The sequence below is a fragment of the Nyctibius grandis genome, chromosome 18, assembly GCF_013368605.1.
Source record: "Nyctibius grandis isolate bNycGra1 chromosome 18, bNycGra1.pri, whole genome shotgun sequence".
Classification (NCBI taxonomy): domain Eukaryota; kingdom Metazoa; phylum Chordata; class Aves; order Nyctibiiformes; family Nyctibiidae; genus Nyctibius; species Nyctibius grandis.
The window spans coordinates 4,271,080-4,298,712 of NC_090675.1; the positions used below are offsets into that span (position 1 = coordinate 4,271,080).

Consider the following 27,633-nt stretch of genomic DNA (forward strand, 5'->3'; position numbering starts at 1 on the left):
CCCATATGACCATATTGCCACTAATAACTGTCACTTCCTTCCACCCCAGCCTCCCCCCTCAGCACACCTGTCATATATACCTTTCAGTATATGCAGGCTGCACAGCAACCTGAGACGAAGTGCAGCCAGCTAGCAAAGTAGTACTGAAGGCTTCTTACAAGATAAGTCTTTAACCCTGGCACTCCTGATTTATTAGTGGGTTACTCTGTGCTGTTAAAAGCAGTGGTAAACCTGTGACAGAGCAGAGAACAGTCAAGTAGTTGCAAGTTCCCTTATAAAGTTTCTTTGGTAGAAAGGTATTTCAGGTAGGCTTGCAAAACTCTTGTTACCAGATACTCCGAGATCAGTATTTGCTCACTGGAGGGCCAAAGGTGGTTACAATAGGAAGAAAGGGGTGTGTTTTGTTTGCTTTTTAATTATTTCAAGATTAAATACAGTATGTCAAATTGAACAAATATTTGCTGATGTTATGGTGTTGAAGATGTTCAGGTAAGCTGTTACCCTTCCTATTTAGATACTCAAGACAGCCAGTTTGACACATTATTATTGGAAAAAATTATATTTTGGAAGAACTCACTACAGAAGGTGACAGAATTCCAAAAATCAAATTACATGAAAATATACATCGCAATTTTCTTTGTACATTAGGTGAGGAAAACTCTGAAGTAGAAGGCAAAGAACATGAAGGGCCACAGAAGAGAGAAAAGGGAAAAGGAGGGAAACTATTTTTGATACCAAACCCAGAAGTCAGTCATTTGAAAGCCTACATATGTGCATGCTTGAACTCAACCATGAGAAAAAACAAGCCTGCCCCACACACACCCCACCCCACAAACAGGCAATGAAAAAGGCAAAAAAAAAAAAAACCCAACCACCCATAAAAAGCAGCTCGTTCCTATCTTGGACTAACTTAGTCAACTGAACTTCCAAATGAAAGCACTCAAGTCCCTTGGAAGTTAAAAATCCAGCAGGCTGCTCAAGGGTGCTCCATGGCTAGTTTTATTGCTATACCCAATTCAAAAAGTATGTGCAATTGGGTTTAAAAAAGGAGTGGGAAGAAAAAAAGAAAAAAAAAAAAAAAAAGCACCTTTGAGACTACAAAGGTCATCATAGAAGAAGACACAAGCAATTGATAGCAAATCCTTTCAGGGTTTAATTAGGAAAATTTTAAGTTCCGATGGGGAAAATAAAAGGGAGCACATTTCCAAAAACAAGATACTAAACTTTAATAAGCAAGAGATTTTAATTAAGCCTCAGTGGGTCAAAGGAAAATTAAAACGGGGGAAAAAAACCAATAACTTTATCCTAATGGGTTTTAGTTTGACATGCTTCAGAAGTCATTGTTGTTTTTTTGTGGTTTTCTTATATTTTTTTTTTTTTTAAACTGATAGGAAACAATGAATAGGGAGAGAAAAACCTGCTAAAATCTTTAGAATTTACACAATTCTATTCCTAACTACAGACAGCATTATTTGGTACAATGTTTATTTGTGGATGTACATGAACAGTATATATATTATCCGGATCATGTTGTGCTATGTACACATCTTTACAATTCTTCCTGAAGGTTAAAGCAGTTCATTAGATTTCAAAATGTGTAATCATCTTGTGTTGGCACTTGTTAGGCTCTTGTCAGCATTGATAACTGGCATGTTTTATTGCAGCCCAGTTCCAGCCAGTGTTTGCCAACTTGTAACAACAGAAGTCCAGCAATAGGTGGGTAGAGTGCAGGAAAAAAAACAGTGCCATGTTTCTCAATTGAAGACCTACAAAGAAATCACAGTTATTAAAATGAAACCCCTCATCATCCTCAATTATTTTAAAAATGCTAAACGGTATTTCAAGCTCAAGGAAGAGAATCATTACTTGTTTAAGAACTTTACATACCTCTAAAGAGAAGATGCATAAATCCAAAATCATCACCTGAGAAAGACTTAAGTTAGTTCAGCATGCTGTGTATCCGAGCTCAACTATCAGACTTTCAGGCTCCTGTTACTCATGTTGCTTGTCAAGTGCATAATGTGTCAACATTTGGTTATTCACACATAGGGCTAAACACTTGTAGATTTATCATTCAAACTTCTGTGCATCGCTTACTGTGAACGATGGATGCTGCTTCAACAGCAAAGTGCAGTACAAAATAGCATGGCAGTGCTTCATTAAGCAGTAACACCACAGCTACTGAGTCAGACTGTGCTTGTTTGAAACCAGCTATATGGTCCCTTCTCATCCAATTCATTGCCCGTCACTTACTTAGGAGGAGTCACCAGGACTTAGAAAAGCTTTCGCCTTCCAAAAATGCAACACGGACAATTACTTCAGTATTTGTCACGAGCATTGTTTCACTATGGCCAAGTTTAACATGGCAACAGAGCTGAGGTCAGTTAAGGATACTCTGGAGTGTTACTCCCAGTTACTCCCTTTCTCTAAGACAGAAAAAAATGTCAGCTGCATTAACAATTCTTACACTTTAGTTACAGGCAGTTGTAGGAGACATTCAGTTCCTTTGCTTAGTCTTTTGATCAATATTAAGCATTTTGTGCTTTTGCTATCCTGGAGAAAGTTCCATTCAATCAAAGCATTTCTGCAGTACTAGTTCATCACATATGGAGCCTTCCCCCACCCCCAACCCCCACAATTCTTACAGAAGGTTAAGAAAGGATCTCCTGTACAACCTTGGTGAAGAAAAATAAACTAGCAGGAGCATTTAGTAAGCTGTTCTAGTTGTTCAGACAGTACAACCCCTTTAAACTACATACAGTGCTGTATTTCCATCATCTGTGTCCTGTCCCCGCCCCCCCTCCCCCCTCCCTGGTTTTGTATGCTAAAGCTAACTAGTACATACGGTTTGGGGCTTCTCCAGCCAAACGGGTCAGAGTAGTTTATTTGCCAAACCAACCATTAAGAAAGGGCAGCTTCAACATGAAGCTCTGGTTTGCTTTGAAAAGCAGAAGTGAGAAATTATTAGCTAGTTGAGGAAGTTTTTCCTTGGCATACCAAGATTAAAGTGGCCAAAGGCCAGGTCTTTAAGGGCCATGTTTTAATACAGAGCTTTCTACAAGAGCTTATTGTGTGTAAAAAAAAAAAAAAATTCCCATTAAAACTAGGATGGGATTGTTCAAATTAGAGTAAGTATCTTGAGTCAGAAGCTCATATTTAATGGGGTGGCCTAAAGTATAAATATCACGTCAGCTACTCTCAGGTCAAAACTTGTCCAGGCTCTCAGACATGCTACAGTTCAGTTTCCAAGCAGAATATAGATGTTTTTCTGAAGCTATGCCTAAGCCTTCCCCAGTAAAACAGTTTTTTGGGCTGCTGAAGAGAACACCACCTTTCTTCATATTTTTGATGGGTAATATCTCCACTTGATCCTTTTTGATATACTAGTAGACTTTCTATTAAAATTCCCGTAGATACCTGAAGCAATCCTTTCAGAATGGTTCCCGACAACCTCACTGAAGTCTTATTTAAAACCTACATGCAACATGCCACCAACATCTGCAAGTTCATATATATATATATATATATATATATATATATATATATATGAACTTGAGATAGCAAGACAGGATGCTTTTAAGATTCAAACAAGTGTTCTTCACAATAATGAACATGAAAGAATGATTATTCCCTTCTATTGCAGCTCTAGTAACCCCTAAGCACTATTAATAAAGCAGGAGGAATACTGATAAAGAGAATTTCAACTTCTGAACAGCATAAATGCAGGAGTACTAGAGAAGTTCCCCAATCTTGGCAGAAGGGGCTGATACTGCACTTGAAAATTGTTTTAGGCTTTAGTATTATACAGCCAAAGAACGCCACTGAGACCATGCAGCTGAGAAGAAAGGTTGGTTGGTTTTTTTTTTTTTGCTTTTGAGGAAAAAAAAAAAAAATAGTTCAGCAACACTTAGGCAGGAAATCCTCAACTCAGGTAAATGACTTGTCTTTAGAAGGATACTTACCCTGAAAAAAGTGAAGCTACTAGCTGCTGAATAAGTGTCACTCAAAAGCAGTTTCTTGGCTTTTCCTTACACAGCGGGCAACTTTTCTTTTAAATTCTCCATTTCTGTCTTCTCTCCATTCTTTCTGTAATTGAACAGACAGCTTTCAGACATCAGTCCTATAGCTAATGTCTAAAAACACGAGGATCTTCCTAGAACTTTACATTGTTATCTAGTCAACACCTATATTTGCTTACAATCATTGAGCTAGTCACTGAAAACCTGTGACATTCAAGACTTTTTCTATGCAAGCTGCTCACAAGACAGTGAGGACACAGCCTTTCTCCCTTGGATTTTAGGCATTCTCCAAGACTAATCTGGTGGCTACCAATATTTCACAATGTCTAGGCTGAAATCTATTTACTTCAGCTTGCAAAGTAGCAGTAAACTCACACTGTAGACCACAAGCTATTGTTATAGGTTAGAGAAAATGTCTTTAACTGCAGTGACGAAAAAGGGTACATCGCTACTGTGGCGCCAGTAGTTATTCTGTTATTTTCAGGACAGTTTCCTGAAAATCTCCTCTCAACAACTCCTCTCAGTCTAGCCAGGACACTCCAGGATAGAAATACAGAAGTCACAGTATTCATAAGAGGCACGGTAGCATCCTTAGAAAGAAAACACCTCCTAGTTAGATATGGCTGCAAGATACTGGCTCCATGAGAGAGACCATAACAGAATACTCAGCACACCTATGGGGATGGTCTCTGTGACAGCTATCTGATTTCAGAACTGCATAGATGAAGAACAAAGATAAAGATGAACAGGAAGATAGGCAAAAGTAAGTCTGAACATGGAGATGTGCACACCATGATATCACCAAAACCCACAGGAAAAAGCACAGCCAGTTTTAAGTTTTTTGTGCCAGCCTCATGACAAGCTCAGATGAAAGCACAGGAGCATCACACATTGTGGCTAAGGTTGACGTGTTGGGTACTGGCAAGGAAGTGGTGGGAAAATATGAAGAACCCCTTATCTAATAAAGTTCTATAGTCCTTAGCTTTTGATATAAGCAATATATTCTTACTGCAGGAGTATGGGAAGGGGTTAAAAAAAACCCCACCACACTGTTTTACCTGAAGCAACCTAGCACACAACACCTTTTCACCCCCTACTTGAAGTGAAGGTTGTAGCACATTTGAATGAGAGAAAATTAGGATAACTGGTATATCCTAACTTTCACCGCCTCCAAGCTCACCTAGCCAGTCAGCATGTTGGAAAGCCCAGCATGTCTATCTTTCCAGGGAAAGCACAAATAAGGCTACTAATTAATTATCATAGAATGGTTTGGATCTTTAAGGTCCCTTCCAACCCAAACCATTCTATGATTCTATTTGTTCTTTTTCAGCAATTAATACAGCAAACATTTGGTTCCTTGGATTGGCACATAGGACAGCTTACACAAGATAGCTTAAGACCAAGAAAAGCACTGAATTTGTGCCCTCCTAGCTTCAGATTCTTAGTTTTTGTTTCCACCTTTTATATTTGTAGTTCTACGAAGCAAATGTTCAGAATTGACACTTTGACAGTTTCCAATTTGACAGTAATCTCTCCAAAACTCTTATTTTAGGTCATGAACTGTTCTATTTACTTCTCTCGGGATATATTCAGGCTCCTGTCCCTCATCTTCCGCTCGCTCCAAGAGACAGTAATCCAACATGCAAAGTTCATTTTTCCAGGAAGCGGGTATATCCCCTGATCCTATAATGCTGTGATCTGCCTGTAATACCTTATTCTCTAGACTCACTTAAAACTAGAAATTAATGAAAGCCAAGTATCTTTTAGTAACTGCCAAATACTGTTGCTGCAGTAAACTTGTACTTAGTAAACCAAGTAAAAGACATCTTGATAGCAGCTCAGAATAAAGCACATGAGCTGCTGATTCTTCATTACCCTGATGAGTATGTTCTGGTTAATATGAAGAGGATTCCAATCTACAATCCAGCAGGAGATGCTAAGCTGCTCAAGCAGCACATTAAGTTTAAAAGTTACTTGGAACATCTAATACCACAGTCAGAAAAATAGTTCTTAGCATCCAAAGCGATGCCTCAGTACTGTCTTCACAGTCAGATTTGAATTTAAGTTTTTGTTCTTTCAAGCTGGGCTAGAAAATGCTGTTTCCTTAAGACATTTTCCACCTTTACTCTAAGGTTTAGGGAAACAAATTCATAGTTTTCAAACATCTCTCTCTTTTGTGAGAGGACATCATCTATTAGTCACTGCTGAACTGCAGTTCTAGAGTAATTCAAAGGAAAGTATGTTGGCATAGCTCAGATGAATGGGGCCTGAAGTCTGTTCCCCTACTCCCCTCAGAACTGAAATTTTTTCCTTCCCCACCACAACAGTTATTAGTCTAACTGCTATTCTGTTATAAACACAACTCTTCTAGAGAGCCAATAGCTGTGTTTATACACCTGCACAGAACAGGCCATGCTCTGGAAACACTATGCTCTATGGAACACTTGCATCTCACTTATGCCAGACTCCTTACTGGAGATTCATCCTGGTCAACTATAAACCTGGCCATTCTTCCTCACTCCTTAGCCAGTCACGCTAGTCTGGGACAACACTTCCTCCAGAGTCGAAACCCAGATGCTCGGTGAAGCTTTCAAGTACATTCTCAGAGCAGACCTATAGTCAAACTTCCTGCTTTAATTCATGACCCAGGAAGACTGCTGTAGAGAGGCGGATGCAAAAAGTCACAACATAATTATACTGAGGGACCTCACCACATTTTCTCTTTCCATTCAAATCAATGTCTGTTAACAGGTTATATACCTTCCAAGACAAAAATTTTGGTACGTTATACTAGTAACATACTAGGAACCAACAAAGGTTCTAGACTATGTTAACTTCCGCAGCTAAACTTAACAGCAGTTGTAACCACTACGTGTATACAGCCACACAGGATTTTACAGCCAGCTTCCTTGAATTTTTTAAGACTAAAGGAGCTGAAGTTTATCCATTAAGTACCTCTGTGCACAAGTTATTTGCTATAAATAAATGCATTATTGCGTAGGAAAAATTAAACCACTGCCTATGAAATCTGACAGCATCTTTCCCTTCCAATCTGTAAGAAATTTCCCAGGGCTAACTAGTAAGCCTGTTTCACAACATGACTGCTTCTCTCAGCAAAAAGGTAGCCTTAGCCTGTGATATAAAAGTTGTTCCAAAAGTTACTGTACTGTTTGTCAAACTAGAAGCAAAATTCCATTGCAAGTTTAGGTTTCTACACTGAAGACAATGTACAGACCAAGAAAAATCTTACCGCTGCATCAACATTAGCAGGAGAATCACCATTGGGATCCGCCAGCATAGAAATAACACTAATCATTATAGTTTCCACTGTGTGAATGGGAAGCCAGCGTTCCTCAGGTTTTTCATAGCCATATTTGTCTTCTCCAGGCTCATGAAGAATTGAAATGCAGACATCACCATTCTTGTCAACTACAAAATAGAACAAGGCATATTTCAGTAGTGAACAACATGCTGGCATTTCTTCAGGATAGTCATGGAACTGTTAATCTTCACGCCAGCTAGTCTGAAAACATGTTGGTGAAGACTCTTTACAAAAAAGAAAAGTAATTAACTATTACAGAACTCAATCTGTAATAAATTGGCCTTAGCGGAACTCTGTTATGCCTGGATCTCTGGCAAAGTGGGCACATGGGGAAGAACAACTTAATTCTAACATCATGTTGCAACTTTCAAGACTATTTAGATAGGCTTGCACTAAAGCTGTTAAGTTCAGCAAACTGGATAGTGACTTTTTTCCCCACAGCAACAGCATCAGCTGGATATTACTGCAATATATTGGAATATGATTTAAGCTGCTGGAATTAGAAACTGCCTGACAAGTACTCTGATATTTCCAGAGCTGAAACTGCCACAGCATCAGAACAGTCTCTCTGTCCCTTCTGATGGGAGCACTGTGCTGGTCTCCTCCCAGCTTTCAACATCTACAACTTCAATAATGACTTTAGAAACTGGAGAGCATTCCTCCTTCCAAGAAAAAAACGTCTTCATTTTACCTTCCCATCTATGTCCAGCAGTCCATTAGGAAATGAAACATCAGGAGGAGTCTTCTTTGGAGGGACTAAAATATGGTGTTATTTCTTTTCATGCTTCACTGGAGGAGGACAACCTTGGGCCTTCTATATTGAACTGCCAAGTTACTAATACTAAGATGAAATATTTGAAGGTACAACAAAAGGCAGCTATAGAAGTCAAGTTTCTCCTCAGACCAGAATTTTGCACTTAGGAAAAAAAAAAAAAAAAATCCCTGAACAGTTACCAAGAATTCAAGATGCTACTTTCAGTGGCTTCTGAAAATACTTCAGGGCAGTCTCTCAGAGCAGCACTATTAAAAACTCTGCCATGGTTATTACTTCTTTATGAAGTGAAGGTGGCAAAGTAAATGCAGAGTTTCATACTTCTAACATGAACAGAAATGTATCATTTGTCTTCACTGCATTTTAGTTCTTAATTGCAAAAAAAAAAAAATTGAAACTTTTAACATTTCTTACCGTTCGGATGCCAGATTTCTGTGATGAATTTCATTTTTGGCGGCCTCAGTGGATAGTCTTTTGGGAAAGTAAGATGAGCCTTGAAAACACCACCTTCACTGGGGAATCAAAAATATCTTAGTAGAGTTTCTAGTAAGCTTAAGCTGAAGATTGGAACTTACTGATACATCAAAAGCTCTAAGTTTACCCCTTAACAGCTTAACATCATGTTAGTAATTAACAGTACCATCATTTCCATATGCAATGCAAAGAGTTTCTAGATTGAGAAGATCGTTTCACAAGATACTGCCAGTTCTCCAACACTGTATCTTTTTTAGAATTAGGATGATGTTCCAGAGGGGAAAAAACCACACACACACACACGAAAAAAAAAATATCAAAAAACTGCCAAGGAATTCACCATCTGGAATTACAACTTACATTTTTCCTCCCAGTACATTTATTAACAGCAAAAAAGATATTGCCAATAACTCCCCTTCACAAGTACAGCCCAGCAGATACCTGTTTATTTTCCCCCTTTAGACACCTCAGCCCTACTTTCTTTATATCAGTCTGCAGCAGTCAGCCTCAGAGAAAAGTTACAGAAAGCTTTATACTTGTGTCTACAGCATTACTTTGTAAAAAGACTTCCAATACTACCTCATCAACACTAAGCTAAAGGGTCTCAGACATAACAGTGAGGTGTTCTCCATTAGTTACCCACTAAACTTTAAAACAATAATAAACAAGGGACATCCAGTTTTTATGTGGAGTTACAGGCCCATATTTAACTAAGGTAACTTTTGGGGTTTTTTTTGTGGTTTTGTTTTTGGTTTTGTTTTTGTTTGTTTGTTTGTTTTCTAATAACTAGGTTTCAATACCCAGGAATAGTTCCTTTTGAAAAATGTGGAGGCCTATATTAATTGGAAAGCCTTATATATGGAATACTCTGCTAATGTAAGTACTATAATATTTGCCCTGTTACTGTCATTTCTTGTAATTGAAGTTTGTAGCAAAATTTGAAATTGCAAAGGCAGAGATTACAAGAACTAGAGCATAACCTCTAAAGAAGGTGGCACGAGATGTGCAGTATGACAAACTACTCCTCAGTAGCCACGTAGACAAAATAATTGGTGTAGAAAAGAAAGCTGTTCAGTGTAATTTTTTTCCCCTGTATTTGTAAAGGAGTAGGAGCCAGTATTCAAAGCCCACAGGCTACTGAGAAAATAACAAGTTCTACCACCACTAACCAAGGCTGTGCAATTCTAGCAAGTGTTTCAAAAAAACCCCCAAACCCAAAGAGCACTAGATCTAAGTGACTTGGCTCTTAAAATAAAGCAGCTGAGGGGATCTGAACCTACAGCATTCATTTTCCACAAGTTTTAGACAAGGCAGGCAGTTTCCAAAGAATCCTTAATCCTGGGAAGGGTAAGAATTCCAGAAACCCTGGCTATTTTAACATCTGTAGTAGTCAAGACAAAGGAGAGTTAGATTACATTTGTCAATAGCCCCAAACCATTTAAGTCCTTTATTTCAAAGTGAAAAAGTTCTTCTTTCCCTTCTTAAATAGGCAGATCCTAAAGCTAGTAGGCTGTATGACATACCTGGTTGCCCCTCATGAACTACTTATATATACAGCTCTTTAGCTGGATACACGTTAAAAACCAGATAATGAAGTACAGCTGTCAATTAAGGGAGATCAGTGCCATTTTTAGCAATAGTCCTGATAAAGGGGTCTCTGTCAGTAAAGTCATGCACTGAGTCTAAATCTTTTTAGGTAAACTCGGAATAAATAAAGTGGGACCAGGAACGAGACTAAAGTTTGAAAATTTTGAACTGCCTGGTTAAGTTAAACTACTATGTTCTACTGTCATCATAGAACAGATGGGGGAGGAAGGATTCAGTATAATGATGCCTTGAAAAGCAGCGAGTAAGGACTGGAACAGAAGAGAGCTTCTTACCTAAAAAGCCTCAAAACAAGCTCAGCACCTTACTGAAGTGGGGAAAAAAATGCTATTGCAATTTTTAACATATAAGAATAGGTTCAATTAGAAGCAGCATTTCTTTACTGACAGTGTTTATAAAATGGTCATGAGAATATAATGGACTACAAGACAAGAATATAACACTACGAGACTGTTCAAAAGAGGTCAACAGAAGTTGGAGAATTCATCTCATGCAAGACTTGAGAATCATAATGTAAGTGACCTTGAGAAGCAAAGCAATCTGATCACTGTGCCTACATATTCATTCAGAAGTCTGCAGACAGAGGTATACAACAACTTCATGTTGGAACTAAAGTTGACCTCAAGTAAATGTCACTAGGCTTTTTGCATCAGTAATTTACCACTGGAACAGCTTTATGAAGGAGAACAGAGTTCATCTTCAAGAGCTACACTTTAAACTGACCTCTTCTGGGCACAGAACCTTTTCCTAGGAGCTAGTGTAAATGACCATACCTAACTGATATGAGAAAGAGAAATTGTTCTCTCAATTAGCCAGAGCTCTTTTTTTTTTTTTAAAAAAAAACAAACACACACACACACACACACCCCACCCCCAAACAAACCACACTGCCATGTACTAGAGTGCTTCAGGTATACAGCAGTGCAAAACCACAGCTAACTTAATGTCCAGGAAAATAAGTCACCATATGAACTGCACAGTTTTGTGTTCAAAAGCCAATTGAAGAACTCAGTCCTTAGGATAAAGATCTAAGCTTTTTGAAGCCCACTGTGTAAGGTTTGCCAGCAATTCAAATTTGATCAACACTGACGTACCCTAGGTAACACTAGGAAGCTCTCCCATCTCAAACTGACAGACTGGAGGCTAATTCCATGGTCTGCTGCAGTTTGCCCAACTACATCCCTCTTGAATATTTTCCTACAATCATCAGCATGAAGTTGTAATGGTTTAAAATTGTACTATCAGCTAAACTAGAACTTCACAGCAATAACAGCAAATAGTGGGTTATACCTGCCTTATTTAAACGTGCAAGAAAACAGAAGCTGGCTCTAAGTATAACCTCTTCTTTCTCATTTCTACACAAGTACCAAGGGATCAGTGGGGCATTGTCCCAGGGGAGCAAAGCAGTTTAGAACTTCTATATAGCAAATTCAGCTATTTACAGGTATTTTACTAGCAACAGAACAGCATTACCTAACTTAGTCAGTATGAAAATTTAGGTTAACTTCTACTCACTTAGACGAAACTAGAACTAGTAAATCCAAGTTCACTTAAGTTTCTGTAGAAGTATCAGTACTTACTATAGTGTATCTGGAGGACCAATAATAAGGACTTCCCATCGATAAAGATCATTGTCATCTATTAAGCCCGCTGAAAAGCCTTCCACTGGATTTTTGTTGAGCTCTGTGTAGGAAAAAGAATTTAAGAGTGACTTTAGGTGTCTATGATACGCATTTGCTGGTTTTGCTCGTGCCTCTATACGTGACCACAAAATCCCACAATTTTCAGTGATTTGGCGGCTACTGATGGACTTATGGCCTAGGTGAGTATCCTCAACTCCCTATCACACACAACAGCATGCTGCCAGAGCTGAGACCCATAGTCTGGCTCCAAAACTATCTAAGCACATCATGAGCAGAAGGACCAAAATAATTCAGAACTGTGGGACATGGTCTCCTAAACTAGATACCAACAGGTGTGTGTGCAAGTCAGAAAACAGATTTTCTACTAATAAAAAAGCCATACTGCTTTACAAGAACCCTGAGGAGCCAGATTAAACTAAAGTCTATCTTTAACTCCAGAAAATGGTAATAGAACAACAAAGTCACACTATGTTTTTATTTGAAACTAACATCCTATTTCCTTTAAACTTTTTTTTTTCCAGAATCTGAAAACATTTGAGACCTGTGCCCAGTGCATTCTGGAGATAATGATTTACTACATTCTGAACTACTAGAAGAGAGCACAGAAGATAAACTGTTATGCTGTTTGGGTTTTGTTTTTTGTTTTTTTATTTTATTTTATTTTTTCTTTTGTTTCACAGTTTTACCCACTAGTGATAAGCAATACAGGATTCTAAGTTTATAGGCTACTTCACATAGTTACTGCCAGATAGAAGGCTTATCTGGAAATAGGTATGCAGAAGTCAGACCTAGGTGTAGACTCCACTGAGTTTGTTTTCAGCCTGCTCCAGGAAAAAGCATGAGATTCGTAAATAAACACCTAAAATTCAACTTGAGGAGTGGGGTAGGGGGAGAGAACATCTCTTAACAGATAGCTTCATGTCAAAAACTGATTTAAAAGCCATATTGATGCCAAATTGAACTTCTTGATCCAGCGTTTCCAACAGTACATACAAAGTCCTGATGGATCTTGAGTATTTAGGATAGGGGAACGGGAAAAAAAGTTGTTCCTTCAACTTGTCAGTAATTTCCAGATTAAATTAGGGATTTTTTGTTTTGTTTTACAATTACTACTGCACTTCTTTTAAATTCTGTCAGCCATCATGCAGCCCTCATTATTATATTCCACAGTACAGTTAGTCTACATAGTCCCTCTGTAAACCCAATAGCTGTATTTTGTTGATTTCTAGGCATTACACACTTAAGTTCAGAGGTCCTTACAATGCCCTCAGGCATTCTCCTTCAAGTGAGAACCTCATACCTTTATGGACAAAAGGCTACCATTAAGTCCAAACTGATTTGCCTATAAGCTTGTAGTCACCGTTTGCCAGTTAAGTTCTCAACTATTTAAAGCATGGTTAAAAAAATACAAGAAGAATCAATTTGAGCCCTACACAGAAGAGTCTAAATCCACACAAGGAAAAGAAAGTGCTCAGCTCACATGAAGGACCAAGGTCCTGAAGAGGCAGATAGCAGGAATACCAGCTTTGTTTGGCCATTGGTAATTCAGAGTCAAATTTATCCACATAGGTAACTCAATGCTAAAATCCCAAGATATGTGTTGGAAAGACTTTTCTTAGAAGCTACTCAGCAGGAGTTTAGTCAACAGATGAGGTCAACCTTCACTCTCCAAGTTGCAGGACAAAGACTTAGGTATTGAACCAAATCATGTTTTCTCAAGACAATGCCTGATACAAAAGGTAGTATCACAGATACTAAGATGCAAGCTTCAAAACCAAAAACTATAGCATGGCCACACCTCCACTAAGCAGACCAGTTTTCACCCTCTGGCATCTATGAAACTTTGTGGAAATAGCTTCATGAGCTTGAGTAACAGTTCTATTTAACTTTAGGTGAAAGGGGCAGAGAGACTAGGAAAGTGACTCACATGAAGGGAGGAGGACTTCACCAGTCCCTTACTACCTTCCTACTACAGACATTCCTCCAGCATCAGGTATTAAAAGTTCAACCACATTAGTAGCTGAATATAACCTGCTTTTTCAAGCAGCATTTTATTAAAAAAAATAAAAATAAAAATTGTCTACTGCTTGTGCAAAAAAGCCACCTCTGTTCAGGAGACTGAAGTCATCCTTTCGGATACGCTGTAATACAGAATATCCAGCACAACAACCTCAGAAGTTAACAGAAAGAGTGCCAAAATTAGATTTGAGTACCTCACCTTAAGACTTGTGAACTTGGATTTAAGCCTCCAAAACACAAGTTCCCTCATTTCTGCATTTCCACAGTGCGAAAAGAGTTTATGCCGAGTTCTGTGTAAACTGCTGTAACTCAAGCTGCTCACATTTAGCTTCCTTATTGTTTGCTAGTTATCACTTCTCAGTGCTAAGACTGTAAACAAGCCTGACAGAAGTTAAGACTCTGGAAAATTCAGTATGCTTCTCTCTATCTAAATATGCCACACTATTTTCGAGACCAACATGCACATTTTCTTCTCTATTTCTTGATTCGTGCTATTTCAATTTCTCTTTACATCTGCCTCAGCCTCCAAATAACTTTTTTTATCCTTAAGTCCTTTGAAATGTTTTTCATGTGTTTGTTCCCAATGAAGGTCAGCTCTTACACTCTGACTCATACCCAAGACCTTGCAGCACTATATTGCAAGAGATCTTGTGAGAAGGAATAAGATTGCTGGATGCCAGCTCTCGCAATGCAGAGAATCTGTGAACTGTAAGAAAGGGACAGCCATTGACCAAAACCTTCAGTTACAGCAGTTATGGAAATTTGCTTAGTGGATGTTGCCTGTAAAGCAAATTATGATGTTACTTCTTTTACAGGAGGTGGCATCGGTCTCTGCTTGTAAAAGGTTCTCATTTTTTTTCCACAGTAGCAATACCAAAGCATAGTTCAAATAGCAACTGCTTGCACAAATACTTTAACTTGAAGTAAAACAATGGATATAAGCTTCCCCACTAGAGGTATGTGTAATTACCACAGGCAACTTAAAATTAGTTTTTCCATCCAGATTATTTATGCTAAACTGAACATCAGCTAATGGCTGGTTGGCAGACAAAAAAGGAACTCTCTGGAAAGTTTTGCACTGGGACATGAAAAACATCATCCTTGGCTGCTTTACCATGGATAGCTAAGAGCTGCTACTCGTTAAAACTTGCAAACACTGAAGCCCAGGGTTTGTTTGATTCCCCCCCCCCCGGGGTACAGCCAATGCTGCATATCAGAGAAGTTAACTAGTAGTACCACCTATCTCTTCATGAGTTGAGATTTGCACAGTAGTGAAATCCATGGACCAAAATCCCAAGTGAATCGTGATGCCACCGTGGCAAGAAAGGAGCACATGCAGACTATGTTCACAGTCACAGAAGCCTGCTGCTAGGCAGAGGGACTCCTGCCCACCAACCAGAGCCTCTGGTGACACTGACACCACACAAGAAAATGAGACACCTGTTCTCTGCGTCTGTCATTTCCTACCAACTACAGCAGTTAACTACTTACAGCCTGAACAGGAGTCTTCCTAGATAAATACACAGATGATGAATATGCTTCATAAAGCAAAGGATTCAATTACCTCCTCCAGGCAGGGAGAGGGGGAACAAGCTCTTGGCACAGGTCCTCTACAAAGCCCTGTTGAAGAGCTAGCCGGCAAGTCCCAGAAAAGCAGGGAAGTCAGACACCTATAAAGAACTGCATCCCTCCACATTATTTTTTCAACACTTAGTTTTTCTTTGAGATTTCTTGTTTAACTAAAGGTATGCTGTACTTTTTAAACATAAATGAGTACATTAACACATTTCCATCATGTCCATGCCTAAATAAGTGCAATTTACTTGCTATTACTATATTACACTCTATGGTTTAGTATTTCTGCAATATTTTCTGCATTTCTGATAAGTTTAATATAACAGAAATTTTTCTCCCCAGAGAAAAAAAAATTCTTACATTCAGTCTAGAAGCAGTTTCAGGTAGAGTCCGTCGCAGCTCAAGCAGCAGCTGACAGCCAAAGCAGCACAAACCTGGGCAGCTGCCAAGCAACAACATACTGGGAACAGAATCCTGCGGCTGCTTATGAATTACACATTCAGTTCCTTTAATCCCAGTCCTGAACCAATACCTGATTCAGGAGATGAGGAAGACTGAAGGCCCATAATCCAACAGAGTTAAGTCCAGAACAGACTTTAATGTCCAATGCCTGCCCTCCCACATGATCTGCCAACACAACACAGTGCTCCTTTAGTGGTTCAGCTCCTACTAAAGCAGAACTGAGTTACCATTGCCTTAAACTTGAGCCAACACAGTACCATAAACTGTGCTTGCAGTTTCAGCATTTAGTTGACACCAAGCTACTGATGTTCCCACACTCACTAAAGCTGCGTTTATATAAGCCAAGAGACTTTCACCAATCCCAAAGCAAAACCGCATCAACAAAAATGACTAAGCAGAAACAGCCCCATGGCTACATGCAGCAGGTATGTATGGCATCTAAACTTTTCAGCTTGATGTTTCACCCAGCCAGCCACTGCGTATGAACACTTCAGAGTATTTTAAGCTACATCACAGAGCAAAGCTTTCAAAAATATAAGCTTCTACATTATTTTTAATAGCAGCCTCTTTAGTAAGTTACACAGTTGAGTTTTATGCAGCCAGTGGATTGAGTCCAGCATAGCGACAGGACAGCCCAAGTTCTAGCTAAGGCTTCTGGAGAAATCATCTAGCTGACTTACACGCAGTCCCCAGAACAAGCAGGTACGGGCCATATCAGAGCTTTACATTTGCTATACATTAGGCTTGTTTTTTCTTGGTTGCTTTTTGTGAGTCTCAGCCCTAGCGCACAGACTGGACATCCTCGTTCTAGACTCTTCTTCTCTGTACCCCAATCTGTGACTTCCATATAACTACATTACTTAACTGAGGTCAGTTATAATTTCCAAGACCTTCCTTTCTGCCTGCATACCCAGCTCTGAAGGCAGACAATTGAAAGTTCAGGTTAGCTGTTTAGTTGAAAACTGACTCTTACCACAGTAATCAGAAGCTTGCAGGTCTTTGGTACTCTCTTGGTTCTTAAGGAGTTCCCATAGTCCCTTAAGTCCATTGAGGTAACCACTGACAGACATTGTCAATGTTCCTTTAGACCCCAATCTCAAAGGTCTCAAAGCCAGCTCTCTCACACAGTCTCAATTAGATCACAGATATCCAGCTACCGATCTGACCTGGCAACCCAGTTTACTCAGCCCATGATCTGTTCCCATGCATCATTTTACCCGAGAGTCGTAAAGACAGGCAAGAATAGGGATGACCTCTTTTGAGACATTTTCTTTCTGTAGCACTCTTCATACATAGAAGCCTTCTGTGTACACACACACTCAAAGCAGTCCTTTTCCAACATCTCACACATACCATACACAGAAGGAAGGTGTCCTTCCCCCTCCCCCTGATGTGTTCACCATTAAGCAAATGGCTGCAACTCAGTAATTTAAGTAACTGCAGAGCACAATGTGCCTACTAAGCCCGCAAGTCTTTTCTCTCAAGATGAAGGTGGTGTTCGAGTTACTTTCCTATCCAAATCAGCTTCCACAGAACACTGTAAATACAAAACATACTGATGAAAACCTTTGAATTCCATAGTATTGTTTAAAGTTTTGAAATAGTTATGCTTCCAGAATTAAGATTCTCATCAGTAAGTTTAGAACATGTGTGCAAATTAATATCAATCACGTATTTTTGGTAGAAATTGAGATAAACTGCTTCCTGAAAAGCCCTCTTTGGCTAGACTGCTTGAAGTATTCTCTGTATCCCATCACATCAGAATCTAGCACAGTTACATCACCCAGGTTAAAACAGAGGTTGAACAGGTCTGTTAAAAAAATTTCCTAGTAAGGTCTGAATTTTGGAGGGAAGTGGTATGAGGAAGGGAAGAACAAGAATAGTCAAAAGAATTGGAAGAACCCCAAATTCTGAAGTCCACATCTGAAAGGGAGCAAGTATCTCACCAGGAAACATTCAGTGATTTGCCCATAAAGAGTAAACTGGAGCACGGGGCCACATGTATCCGTCACACTTGGTACAATAGAAACGTTACCTTCATTTTGTCCTCAGTGTCCAATGCATGTTTCCACTCTTAAGAGTCAGACAAGTATTCAGTGGGTACATGCATCTGCCTGTATTTGAGACTGTCACCCTCAGGAGCATTCGATGGAGATCTTATCAGGATAAGTAGTTCCTGAGACTCCATGATTATCTCATCCCAAAGCAGATGTCAGAAACAGGTCAGATGAATCACACTCTACATGTACTTATTTCTCTCACCTACAAAGGAGCCTACAGAGCTTCAGATGTCTACTGCATACAACTGCTAGAACTTGGCAAGGCAAGTGTCATCCTGGGTGCCAGTTGTATTAATGTAGTTGAGTTCAGCATGGACAGCAGGAAAAGTTAATTAACTTCTTAACAGCTGTTTGCAAATTACCAACAGACTGAAGCTACAAAAAAATTCCATCCAAGCATCTTCTGAGCAGTCACATACACACCAGTTGTGAAACAGCACTGTTGAATACAGTTAAGAGCTCTAGGATGCGTGTGGTTTACATACAAGCATAGAACACGATTCCAGGAAATCCACTAGAAAGTCTGTATCACAAGACTGTGCCATAGGGAGATGTTAACATCTGAAGAGTTCATCAGAACCTTTCTTCATCATAAGCATAGGTTGTTGTGCAAGTCAAGGACACTTTCCCAGCTTGTTTTCTCTCTCGCTTATAATATGAATAACAGGTTTGCATAGCCTAATTTGAGCTACATTGTTATTCAGAGTTGTTCTAAGACATTTCTCAAAGTGACTCCTGACAGTGTCATCATTTAGGTCAGCACCAAGTGCAAGCCAACTAAAAAACCAGCCAGTTTGACATACTAGGTATTGTGATGACTGCATGGAAATAGGTTTCCCTTAACTAACAATTCACATACAGAGAGACCGTATGTGAAAGCCTTTACAAAGGGTTTCTATCAAAAAGTCTTTACTATTATTCTAAACCTCTCCAAGCACTGCTGACATTCATGCCCAGGAGAACAGTTATTTTTATGGAATCTTATTTCATTTAGATTGCTATACTTAGCGTTCTTACGGGGTCTGGATATCTGATCTCTGTTCCAGCTGATACGCCTTGGACCTGAGAGTAGGAAGGAGAAGCAAATATGAACATTTACACTTGCAGGGTGGCCTAAAACTCAGACCTACTAGATTCCCTAAGTGAAACATCTTGCCAAGACCAGTCTACTGACAGATATCCACACACCACTGAAAACTGAAGCACAGAGCAGGTGCAACATGGTGATAGCACAGGCTTGCATGTGAAGTGTTACCCAGATTGTGTTCCCATACGTTGGGACAAAAAGCAGACAGTGCGAGTTTCAAGAGTCACATGCCCTCGTCCTCACTCAAGCCACCTGCTCTTCTTTCTCCAGGCACCTAACTTTGCACACTCATTTTAGTATTTGGTTAGTTTATACTTTCAGAACAGCAGCCACTTTTCAGTTCAGTTCCACTTCATTAAAAACCAATCTTTATGCTGGAAACAAAATGCTGTATTTTATTTTTTTAATGCTTCCACCCTATTCTACACCAATACTTGAAGCTTACTTCTGCAGAACACCCCACATGCTTAAACTCTTTCAAAAAATCCAGCCTTACAGGTGGAAAACAAGAACATCTGGATCAAAACAGATGTTGCACTAAATGCATTAGAAGAAGAAAATTTAGCAGAATGCCTATTTGAGGCAAACAAGTTTTACTAACAAAGTTCACTGTTTTTCAAACTGTTTCGAACGGGGCTTTGGGGGAAGAAAAAAACCCCAACTTGTACCAATACCAACCACAAAAGGGACCAAGTAATCCCATCTAAGTTGAACGTGCATGTAGTGTTTCAAGTCTTTCTTGCATTAAAAAAAAAAAGAGGCACAGAAGAGTCAAGGCAGAATCAGTTATAATTACAACATGTGATTTTATTTGAGGACTATTCACTCTATTTATCCCAGATCAGTCTCTCTTAGATTAAAAAAAAACCCACATATATATTTATAGCAAATCAACAAATCCTTACAGTTCACATTTCTGGAGCAGATAGCTCTTTAATACTGAAGTTGAAATCACTATCAATCATACAAGGCAAGACATTTTAGTGGTATTTGGGTGATTTAACATCTCCAAATAAAGATCTTACCAATAAAGCAGGAATACTTCCAATGAAAGTATTTTCTCAATAGGTATTAATTTGCTCCTTATTCCACAGGCTCTCCAGCAGCATTCTCCCACACCACCATTCTCTAACAGAACAGACAAAGTCACTTTACTGCCACATCCAGATGTATCCACACTTTGGTGTAACTTACAACGCCTTGTTTGGGGGGAAGCAGAGAAGGAAAGAACTCATCATTTATGGTAAGCCTGGTTCTTTCCCTGAAAGATTAGTAAGCTGACCTAGCCAGAGCCAACTGGCTGTGACTACAGCTGCCCCATCAAGGGGTAAGCTTATGAAGCAGGTTGTTATTGCTTCATCCTGTTCAAGCAAGTGGTTGAGTCATCGAGCCCCTCCGTTCTGAGGTTTAGCTAAACCTCACTTTCCAGAACTGCCAGCATCCCTGAATTTTTGCTTGTGACTGCTTTCATAAATACTCTTCTCTTTGAAGAGGCAGAGTTCAGCTTATTTCTGCAAGGGGAACATTTGAAAAAATAACATGTGAGGCTAGTAAAGTTTGCCCCAAGTCACATCTATTATGTTATTTGCAGCACAACAGAAATTCAGGCTGCTTGTACCACTCACTCTCATCACTGTAACAAGGCGTGTGTTTTAGCAATGATATTATCTATAAAGTCAGCATGAGCAAGGTAGCTTTGATGCTTCTGTCAACACATCCTCACAAGAAACAGGATTATCTAATCTGCTACACTGCAAGAGTGTTAAGGTGAGTGGTACACACATGCTGTATCTAAGCATCCCAAAAAGCATCAGAGCAACGAAGATTGATGGTTATCTAAAAATATGAAAAAGTACTTAAAAAATTGCAGGGGGGACGGGTTGTATTTTAAGTGATATTGAAGTTAAGTCTGACCTGTGCAGGACCTTGGAGTCTTAACTATTCAAGATATACAGAATATTACTGGTCATACAAACAAACCTCTCCAAGGAAGCTAATAGGCAGACTAGCATCAACTTAATACTTCAGATCAGTGCCACTCAAATGATTATCTTGTAGACAAACCTACTGTAAGCCTGTAAATAGCCAGTACTAAACTGTAAACAAAGGCTTCTTGTACCACCAGCCACCCAAGAGATATGCCGTCTCAGCTTCGATCTATAAAGTGATCTTAATTCCCTAATTCCCTCAGAATTCACTACTCAAATATTTTAAAAGTAAATCCTATGTAATTGCCAGAAATTCAAGTAGTTCAACATTACACTACAAGATTTTTTCCACACAAGAAAGTAAAAATTGTTGAACTGTCACATTAAGTATTTAATACAGTTTCCCAACTTGTTAATTTTTAATTAGACATTTTTACTTTGAAATAGGAGCTGTATACACTTTCAATTGAAATAATGCCATGTTTCTCATGTTTGAGAAAAATATTACTGTGGGTTTTTTGTATCCTAAGTTGGAGAATATTTACCAAACAATACAACTTCAGCCAACAAGGGCATGGTTATTCCCCTGTTTTCAGTGGTCCATGTTTATGTTAAAGAGGACTTGCACTTCTGGTTCCACTGTGCACTACTGATTTAACTGCATCCTCCCTACGTGATTTTGCTGGATGAACTAGACAAGTCTGCCTACTCTAACAAGCCTCTGTGGCAGCAAGGATTTGGCAGAAAGATGAAATAAAAGCATTTGAGAAATGCCTCAGTCTGCAAAACCCTTGGGCTGTGACAGCTCTGGAGACTGGAAGAGTAGCTTTACACTCTCAGTTCTCTCCTGCCTCCATTTAAAGAGCATAAAGTTTTGGGGCTGTGCAGAGAACAGTTTATCCTCCCTCCACCTCCCGTGAGGGGTGAACTCTGCTAATCTAGTGCTATATCAATCTACATACTTGCTGTTGACTTTTTTGGGAGTCCAAATGCGCTTCATTCTTTTAGTTTTTCTTGAACCTTACCCATAAGAGGGAATGGACAGGTCATGGCTTCTATTTCACATTATTACCAATCTACAACCAAATGCCTTTCTCCTTCAAAAAAAAAAAAAAAAGAACATCTGTAAGAACAAATATGTCTGTTGAATTCTAAGAGATTTCCAGAAGCTGCTAGAGCTTACACTTAAGTTGATTTGTGAGAAACAGCGATTTAGCTTCACAGATATCCATATAGAACCTCCCTTCAGCTCAAGCTACTTAAACTAGCGTTCTAACTGGCTTTGGTAGTCAGAGATCCCCACTCAGCAGTTCCTTTAAACACTTAAAAAAAAGAAAACAAAAAAATTACCCAAAGTTCTGACTGTCTTGATTTAAACAGTACCAAATGGGGGCAAGCACATGTCAATATAAGAACAGCTACTATACTAATTCCCTGGTGATATAGCTCAATATTTTATTAGCAAAGGCACTCTGAAGCTACTTAGTATTGGAGGAGGGGGGGGGGGGAATAACCCACATCTAACTAGTTATTATTTTGTGACTGTCATTGAATATCTCTTCTCTTAGAGCATCATCATCTAGAACATGCCACTTAAGTTGACAAGCATGTTGTATGTATGGTGCTGTGGTGCTAGTTACCTGCTCAAGTTACAATACAAGCCACCTTGCTCCAGAAAAAACAGAAGCCTGGCTTCATACACTTATTGGAGCAACCTGGGATTATGCTGTCAAGTTTCATTCTGTGTTTTGATAAGACCCTTGATTTTAAGTCTCACTGACAACCAAGAAGATCTTTACCAGTTGACCTTCACTTTAACAAAGTCTTCAAGAACCAAAACAACGCATTGAAGTGCTACATGCCATAGACACCTATTTCCCCATAATGCCTTTATTAATAACCACAGCATACGGGAGACAGAACACGCAACCGTTCTGAGAACCACTGTTTTACATTCCTTTCTGCTCCTGTCATTGTTTTTTCCTCTTGGCATTGAAAAGAGCTATCCAGGGTCTCACCCATTAAAGAATTTCTATATTCCTCAACTGCTCCATTATATGGGCTTCTGATGCCCCCTTCAACCTCCCTCCACTTCTGGATGTCTTGCTCCAAGTCTACCAGCTCCAACTTCAGATCTCTAGTGCTTGAATAATGCCAATTTGACAAGTGAGTGGTCTAGAGCAATTTACACTAGTTTAGATCACATAACTCATATCCACTACCTGTTCACTGTCCCAAAACCCAGCCACTAGGTACAACCCAATGACTCACCAAACCTGATATAACACAAAAGCTGCACGTAGCAGAAGGACTGAAGTATCAGTCCCACCATGGGAAAGAACACCACAATGTCGATTTTTGCTTTGATGTAGAACAAGTAGTGTGGGTGTAAACAAAGGGACACACTGGAGCAGCTGAGACTGGGAAGAAGACAGTCAGCAGTAAGGAAGGAGGATCAGGCATCATGAAGCTCAGTCTCTGCACTGCGACTTCAAGTAGCTGCCATCAGAAAAAGCAGTGTCAGAGTCTAGTTTCAGCTCAGTTCAGATGTTGCTTAGGTTATCACATACGGAAGAAACGATTTTCTTTCTCAGGTCTTACTCCAGATAGGACTTCTGAAGAGTTCAAGACTCTTCTTCAGTACTCATCACACACTTAAGTATGCACACTCACAATCACTTTTAATATGGCTTCAATTTTTTTAATACTTGTAAAAGGATACCAAAGGCACTAGTATTAGCTAAAACACAAAAACCCCACAGAAGAGTTGCATGTTACATGCAAATGGTTGCAGTACTTGAGTCAGCACAGTTGAATCAGTAGCAGTAATAGGGGCAACTGGAAAAGCTTACCAGTTTTTACCAGTACACATGAAGCCTTCAGAAAAGAGTGAGTAGAAAGGTGAACAGCAGTTAACCCCCAAATCTAACAATCTACAAGTCTACTGACATAGCCAACCAGCCTGAGCTTACAGAAGGTCTCAAGACCTCACAAGACAAGAAAAAATACCACACAACAGAAGCTGACAGCTAATACTTATTATCAAGAGGATTCAGCTAAATATCAAACTTTCTTTCATGGAGCACAATTAGTCAGTTAAAAGGGAAATCCCAGACAGCTGAAGAACTACATTAGGTTACCAGATGCTCATTTTTATCAAGTTAGAGAGCAACTATTCTACACTATTCCTTCCCTAGAGGGATCCTTTATAGAAAGAGCAGCTTGACATCAAATCCAGTGTGGAGCTCCTGTACTAAGCCTATACCTAGTGTTATTAGCATATCCAAACATGCAGACACCTCACTGAATGTCAGTAGCAACTTCAGTAGTTACTAAGGCATTAAGAGGGGCATGCTCATGTTCAGGAGTGCAGCCACAGTATGTATGAGGTGTGGTTTTCTTTTTTAAAGAATTTCACCTTAAAGGGCTAAAAAAATCCTGTGCTAATAGTTAATTACGTTGAGGTTTCTCAAACTTATCAACTAAAATCAGAAGATAGTGCTGGAGATGCAACAAACACATCATCTAGCTTGCTATACCTGGTTATGCAACTTCACCTCCTTACTGCTAACAGTGTTGTTTCCGACCCTTACACTTCCAAAGGCATTACTGAAGTCTCAGGCCAAAATCGTCCTCCAGGATTTCCTGTGCCATTCGGTGACCCCGTCCCTTTATACGGCTACACAGCAAACTTCAGCCAGCGCTGTATTTGCCTGAGTTTAGGTGCACCTAGCACACATGTCCTTATCTGGGTATGAAGCAATTTTTACGTAAGGGACAAAAAAGGCAATCAGTTTCGCCCAAGGTGCCGGGCAGACCTGTGCGGTTTCTCGAGGGGATTACTTTATCCCGGCCGCAGAAACCCGGCAGGCGGAGGGCGCGGGGGAACATGTGCGAGTGGGGGAGGGCTCCCCGCCGCACCCGGCCGCCGGCTCGTTTCTCTTTAAATCTGGCAGCGAGCGACACATGGAGCTGCATTGTGCGCCCCGCCGCCCGGGCGGCCCCGCGCATGCGCGCCGCCGGGCCGCGCCGGGCCGCGCCAGGTCCCCTCGGCGGCGGCGGCGCAGGCAGGCCCGGCGCGCACGGCCGCCCGGGGACAAAGGGAGAGGGCGGGGGCGCGGCGGCGACTCGCGACGCGGAGCCAAAATGCCACCCCGCTCCCCTCCGCCGCGCTCCCGCCTCGGCACCGGGCCCGGCGCTCCGGCCCTTCCTGTCCCCGAGCCCAGTCTCCAACTCCTCCTTCCCCGCACACGTCCCGCCCTCTCGCCCCCGGCGGACCCCTCGCCCCTCCCTGCGGGCTCCCCCCGCGCAGCACGCGGCGGGCAGCGCCGCTCACCCTCCCCGGGGCCGGGTGTCCGTCCCCCCCGCCGCCCGGATCCCGGTGCTGCCCGGTCCTACCCCCGCCTCAGTGCCTGCAGAGCCCCCGGCTCTTGTCCTGACAACAAAGGGGGAAGCGGCCTCCCCCTCCCGATCCGCCCTCCCCGGCGCAGGGCACGGGAGGTGAGGGTGGCAGCCGGGGAGGGAAGGCGGGACGGGGGCACCTCAGGTCCCCTCAGAAAGGTGTCTGTAGCGGGGCGATTCACCCCGGGCCTGAAGTACCGTTTCCAGTGGGGGGGAACCCTCCATCCTCCGCTTCTTTTCGGTGCCTGACAAACATCCCCTCACAGCACGGAGACTTCCCCGCGCTCACCCCCCACGCTGCGGGGAGGAAAGCTCCGGCTCCCTTCTCCCCACCCCCCCCCCCCGCCCCGGGGAGACAGAGCCGCAAGAGAGATCGGGGGGGCTGCCAGGCACGGGCCGGGGGGCACAGGCGAGCAGGGCCGCTGCCAACCACCACTTCCCTGACGGGACGGGGGCAGCGAAGGAAACGCTCCCCCCCGCCATGACGGCCCTCCGCACCCCTCCCCCCGGCTCCCCTGGCAGCGATCGCCAGCCAGGCTCCCCCTCCCCCGCTCGGCCTAGTTCCCTCTGCTCCCGGCTGGGCAGGAGAGCGCCGAGGGGGGGGGGGGGCCGTAATCTCCCCTTCCCCCTCACACACTCCCCACCGGCCGGCCACCCCTTCCCCCACGGCAGGCCCCGGCCCCTCAGAAGCCGGCCCCCACTCCCCTCCCCGCCGCTCCCCCATTCCCCCGCGGCGGATCGCCTCCCCCCGCCGGCCCCCAGCCCGGGTACCTGCTAGTTGTCTCCGCAGTAGCAAGGCGGACTGGAGCTCCGTCATTCTCCCTCTTTCTGCCCGGGGAAGGAGTCCCAGCGGCGGCGGGGACGGTGCGGCTCCTGGTACTGCAAGCGCCCGAGGCGGCGGCGAGTGGCCCTCAGCCCGCCCGCTCCGCGCCCCCCGGGGGTCTGGCTCCGCGCCGGCCGCCGCCACAGCACGCAGGGTCCCTGGCAGGGGCGCGCGGCCGTGGCTCCGTGCCGCCCTCCTCGTCACAAGCGCCGCCGCCACCTCCTCCCCCCCCCCCACCAGGAATTTCACTGCACTCCGAACGCGCAGGCGCGCCCCGGCCCGGCCGCCGGCCCTTCCGCGCCGCCATCTGGAGAGGGGCTGTGGGGCGGGGAGGCGGGGCCAGCCGGCTCGCGGCCGCCATGTTGGGAAGGGCCATTTCCCGCCTCCGCCCCGCCCCGCTCCTAAAGCCCTCGCCTGCAGGGAGGGAGGGGAGAGTGTTGCTGGGGCGGGCTTTCCTCGGGGGCGGCACAGCGCGCCGTCCCTCCACAGCACGGGGGCTGTACTGCAGGCTGCTCTCCCGGCTGTCCCTGCTTGGCACCCCACTGCGGGCCCAGGGGCTTCTCCTGAGGGGCGGCTGGTTGCTCCGTGCGAGAGACACGGCTTCCCTCAGTCACTACACTACACTACACAAGCCTCTCCTCAGATACAGGGCAGTAAGTGACAAAAGCTGTGTGGGCATTTGGTCCCTCCTCAAAGCCCTGCTTGCCCTTAGACTGCAGCCATCTCCCCAACCCCAGTAAAATACAGGAGTTTTTGAGGTGCAGCTAAAAAGAGCAGGCTAAAAAGAGTTAGCAGCTGTTGGATGAAAGTTGCTTATGCAGAATTGCCGCAAAATGTAGGAGATTTTCGTCTGTGGGTGTGATGGGGATGCTTGTGTGAGGGGGAGCACACTGCTGCGCTGAAGATGTGCCCAGGAAAGAGAACTATAAAAGGCCTAAGTCAAACCCCTTGTGCTTGTGAGGTAAAGGGGCTCTCCTGCGCTAGTTTATCCCCGAAGGACATAGGCTTGGTTTTGTATCTCCAGTGAAAGCCTTCAGATACTCTATGATTCTAAAAGGAGCTTTTGCAAGATGACTGCAAGGCTGAGGGCAGGCACTGCTGAGAGGAAGAGCTAAAAATTAGGATAGTTTATCCCAAAGAATTAACTAAATGGCCAGGAAAGGACTGACAAAAATACAAATTGTATATGCATGTGTTGACTGTGAAAAATATACTGTGATAAAGAAGTGTGTGAGACTCCAAAATAAAAGGTATGGGCTGCTCTGCTCCTCTGCCATAGGCTTTGAGCGTCCTATTGGATTCTCTGAGTTTATATTTTAATTCTCAAGGAAATGCAGTTTCTGGCTAATTGGATGAACCATTATTACCAGTGACAGAAAGTAGGAAACTCCCTGCTCTGTTGCAGAAAGAAGTTACTACAAAGGGATTTATCCTGTATTGGTT

At 42.1% G+C, this 27,633-nt stretch overlaps 1 protein-coding gene across 3 annotated transcripts; it reads right to left on the bottom strand.

The window, feature by feature from the left end:
• Positions 1 to 540: 540 nt before the first annotated feature.
• UBE2G1 (ubiquitin conjugating enzyme E2 G1) lies at positions 541 to 26,415 on the bottom strand. Of its 3 annotated transcripts, XR_011049461.1 has the most exons (7): positions 26,139 to 26,415; positions 11,773 to 11,875; positions 8,528 to 8,625; positions 7,270 to 7,448; positions 3,963 to 4,086; positions 1,888 to 1,923; positions 541 to 1,766 (listed from the first exon to the last, which is right to left on the bottom strand). XR_011049461.1 is itself a non-coding variant. In XM_068415783.1 (6 exons), exons 1-5 carry the CDS (start codon positions 26,182 to 26,184, stop codon positions 4,000 to 4,002), a joined length of 513 nt encoding a protein of 170 aa, XP_068271884.1. In that variant the 5' UTR covers positions 26,185 to 26,415; the 3' UTR covers positions 541 to 1,766; positions 3,963 to 3,999. The 3 variants fall into 3 exon arrangements, 2 of the variants coding, with proteins under 2 accessions (XP_068271884.1, XP_068271885.1); XM_068415783.1 differs by lacking the exon at positions 1,888 to 1,923; XM_068415784.1 differs by lacking the exons at positions 1,888 to 1,923; positions 26,139 to 26,415 and adding an exon at positions 15,790 to 15,874 and having other exon boundaries at positions 8,528 to 8,620.
• Positions 26,416 to 27,633: the final 1,218 nt, after the last annotated feature.

What these genes read in the sequence shown, in the direction of transcription:
- UBE2G1 (XM_068415783.1), bottom strand. Translation starts at nt 26,184, where the DNA reads ATGACGGAGCTCCAGTCCGCCTTGCTACTGCGGAGACAACTAGCAG. An exon ending in GGTCCTCCAGATACACTATA is followed by an intron (nt 8,626 to 11,772) that starts GTAAGTACTGAT and finishes TTGATTCCCCAG; the next exon opens with TGAAGGTGGTGTTTTCAAGG. An exon ending in CTGCTAATGTTGATGCAGCG is followed by an intron (nt 4,087 to 7,269) that starts GTAAGATTTTTC and finishes GTTCAATTACAG; the next exon opens with AAAGAATGGAGAGAAGACAG.